Below are 3,912 nucleotides of genomic sequence, written 5' to 3' on the forward strand. Positions count from 1 at the left end.
AAACCCCCCCCCCCAAAAAAATAAAGTTCTCAATATGCTTCTTCCTATTTTTTGTCTGGATTCCTCCATTAGGTTAGAAGCTCTCTGAGGGCACAGTATGCTGCATTATCCATGTCACCACCGGACCAACAATGACACCACCTGGTCGTTTGTTCCTTATGTCTGCTTCACTTAAGCATTTGGCTTTACAAAACTGGTCAAATCAAGTTTATTTCAAGGAAGCCAGTAAGTTAAATTAGGAGCCATTTTTAAGAAGGTGGTTACAGAGCACAGGAGGACTACTGATGAAGCATAGTATTTTGGAAATTAATGTTTCAGTATAAAACAGCTGTATTTAGTAATTATGGAGTACTAGCATTGTGGAAATAAGTAAAGTACACCTTAAAGTCAGGACAGTTTTTAGCTGGACATGGCACTGCAAGTTCACCTATGATTTCAGCACTCAAGAGGTAGAAGTAGGAGGACTAGGTGTTGATCATCACCCTATGTTACACAATGAGTTCAAGCCTAGCCTGGGATTATATAAGATACCATGTCTAAAACAAAGCAAAGCAGAGCAAAGCAAAGCAAAACAAAACAAAACAACACCCCAAGTCAGATTATTTCTAATTAGCCTTAACTTAGCATGTTTGTTCTTACTATCTTTTTCCATAATTCCATTTGTTCCTTAGCCTAGTAAGAAAAAAAGGAAAAAGACCACAAAAGGCAAGGAAGATAAAGTACCCACTTCAGTTTCGGGTCCAAGGTTTTTTTAAAATACTAATGTGACCACCATAATATGGTGAAAATAAAACAGATCTGGGAGTCTGAACACTAAATTCAAATACTGACTATCACTTATTTTGGTGACCATGGGCCAATTCACTTTCCACTTGTGGATTTGAAGCCTATCTGTAAGATGCAAACCATAAATACCTCTCTGGATGTTTTTTATAATTATTAAAAGATGATGTCTTTTTGATAATTAAAAGAATGGTTGGTTAAACTATAAAAAAAGCTGTACAACATGGACTGGGATGATCACTTGGATATCAGCTTCAGTGAAATGGTACAGAAAGCTAGTATTCATTCAGATTGCCACAATCCTGAACAATCAAAACAAGCCAGCCAACTTGAATACTCAGGTGTTCATGCAGCCCTCACAGCTCATACAGAGGTAGTCCGACAAGTTTCCCTTAGAGCTGATGCCTCTGAAGGAGCTCTAAGGAGTTCAGATGCAGAGCAGGGAAAAATGTGAGATTCAGAAGCTAGCCCACTGGAGTTAATTCAAATGAGTGAAATTAGAGAGTTGGCTCATACCCCTTGGGTGTTCTTCCTGGACATCTTGACTAATTTTGTTGGTATCCACTCCTCATCAGCACAATCATCACTGTCATTCTCCTGCTCGATCACAGAATGCTCTGAATAATATTGTAGCTCCTCGATGTCCAAGCTTTCCTCTGGGCATTTGTCTTTAATTCGGCAAGGTTTGGGCTACAGAAAATAAGGCAGTTAATAAAGTTTTTGAAAACGACATATAACATGCTATCATCTCAGTAACTATTGTCAGCAGTATTTACAGAGATTTCAGACTTCTCAAATATATTCCACTTGATTTTGCCAATCACAAAAATTCTGCTTTAGCCTTGCAGAGTCTTTGAAGAGCTAGAAACTGGAGGTCAATCAATCTGAGGGAGGAAGAAAGGACTCATGGTTTAATAAGATAAGCATCTCTGGATGGACAGCTGAACATTGCTCTTTGCTTCTGTTCCTTCTCAGCTATGTTACGTAATAACGGCACGATTGACCACAATTAACCTTCTGCGGAAGCTTAGTGCCTATTTTCCTTACGAGTGTATTCTAGTTTTATTGGGACTCCTTACTCTTACAGCCTTTTACGCAAAACAGGTTTAGTACACTCACTCAAACTTGGGCTATGTAAAGGTATCATAGACAACTGAACATTTTACCTTAGGTGGAATATATTCAAAGGAAGAGTCTGGAGACTGAAGGATAGTCTTCATAAGATGGGGTTTCTGTTTACTGGCTACTTGGAGGAGGGTCAGTTTCTGTTTGAATAGGAGAGACAAAGTATATAATGTTAAGGCAGATTCTGGGAGCGTTCATGGCTAAATCAAAGATTCCAGACCTAGGCTATCCTCCTTGTATATCACAATAAAGCGAGCATGGTTAACAATAGAGTATTTGGAGGACTCTAACTCTAAGATCACTATTAGATTAAGGAAAGATATTTAAGGAGGGGTATACTTTATTTTTTGTTTGTTACCATGCGGGTTTTTGAGACAAGGTCTCACTATATATCTTTGGCTGGCTTCGAACTCATAGAGATCTGCCTGCCTCTGCGTCCTGAGTGCTGGGATTAAAACTGCTGGACAAAAACTTGCATTTCCAACACTTTGAAATGCATATGACTGGTTCACATAAAACCTTGATGGAGACCTTACAAAATCAGGCTAAATATAGTCTTCAAAACTGGGGACTGCTTCCAAGGGCTAGCTAGTCTTGGTGGCAACAAGGGTCTCCTGAGGCTTATCAAGTGGGTGGAAAGTCATCTTACCTGCTTGATGGCATTGTTTTCTTGGAGAAGCTGCTGATTTTGCTCACATACTTCTTGCATCTTCCTAAGCTCTTCATCCTATTTCCCGATAGCATAATTATAGGTGAGGTTATTTTACATATGATTCTACATATGAGCTACTAAACAACTCAGACGAAAATGCTGCTTTTAAGTGGCTGGTAGATGACTGGTTTTTACATCCCAGGCAGACACACAGAAAGATGTCTCATTCCTTGTTCCTAGGTACTGTGAATGCCTCATATTTCAGTATTCCCCAATATCCCGGAATATACTTGCAGGAAGTAAGCTTTCTTGTCATTTCCTGCTCTCATAGCACCTATGGACATCAGCATGCTGATTCAGAAAGCTGCACCACATTAGCTCTTCCCTGAAATCTGCATGTGCTTCTTCTGTGCACCCTTCTCACATAGACTAGCTAGTCTGAATGCTACTCTAACAAGCCTGCTTAAACTTGCTGGCACTTAAGGCAACTGTATTCATCTATCTAACTTTAACTTGTCTGGTTATGTCTTAAGGTGTGAAGGGCTAAGGCACTCCCGGACTGACAGTGCAGAAATAAGATTCTAAGTTGGACTAAAATAGTGCTCTCACATGCTACTAAAGGGTGTGGTGTTCCCAGACTTTGAAAGAATTTTAGACCTAGGCATTTTATTAACATGTCATGTCTTGGCCCAGAACAAGTTCAGAGAGATACATTTGAATGCCTTCAGTATTTTTTAAGATTTACTTGTATTATTTTTAAGTGTATATGAGCACAGATGCCTGCACATGTCGGAGGCTGGGCATGAAATTCCTCCTGAGCTGAAGTTACATGCACATATGAGCTGCCCGGCTTGTGTGCGAGAACTCAATCCTCCACAACAGCACTCAGTGCTTTTAACTACTAAGTTATCTCTTCGGGCCCCTGCAGTCAAGACTTTAAGTAAATACCAGATTTTCCTCAGCTCTGGAACTTAGCGTTAATAAGGCAAAAGAATCAGGAGGCCTAAGTCTGACATGGACCCTTCTGTTTTGGTACTGAAAATTAGGTTTTTGTTGTTTTATCCTTTTTTTGAGACAGGGTTTTTTTTTTTTTGTGTAGCCCTGGCTGTCCTAGACTGCGTCCTAGACTAGCTCTGTAGATTGGGCTGGCCTTGAACTCAGAGATCTGCCTGCCTCTGCTGGGATCTGCCTGCCTCTGCTGGGATTAAAGGTGTGCGCCATCACCGCCCTGCCTGAATATCAGGCTATTCTTTTTTTCTTTTAAAAAATATTTATTTATTAATTATGTATACAATATTCTGTGTGTATGCCTGCAGGCCAGAAGAGGGCACCAGACCCCATTACAGATGGTT

The 3,912-nt window shown here is 40.1% G+C and overlaps 1 protein-coding gene across 1 annotated transcript in view; it reads right to left on the reverse strand.

Moving 5' to 3' along the window:
* Kif4a (kinesin family member 4A) overlaps positions 1 to 3,912 on the reverse strand; it is a 115,982-nt gene that overhangs the window by 12,424 nt on the left and 99,646 nt on the right. The window contains exons 24-26 of the mRNA XM_005358641.3: positions 2,558 to 2,635; positions 1,950 to 2,048; positions 1,300 to 1,473 (exon numbers count right to left, since the gene is read on the reverse strand). Coding sequence (XP_005358698.1) covers positions 1,300 to 1,473; positions 1,950 to 2,048; positions 2,558 to 2,635 — 351 coding nt within the window. The remainder of the gene's footprint in view (positions 1 to 1,299; positions 1,474 to 1,949; positions 2,049 to 2,557; positions 2,636 to 3,912) is intronic.

The sequence above is a fragment of the Microtus ochrogaster genome, chromosome X, assembly GCF_000317375.1.
Source record: "Microtus ochrogaster isolate Prairie Vole_2 chromosome X, MicOch1.0, whole genome shotgun sequence".
Classification (NCBI taxonomy): domain Eukaryota; kingdom Metazoa; phylum Chordata; class Mammalia; order Rodentia; family Cricetidae; genus Microtus; species Microtus ochrogaster.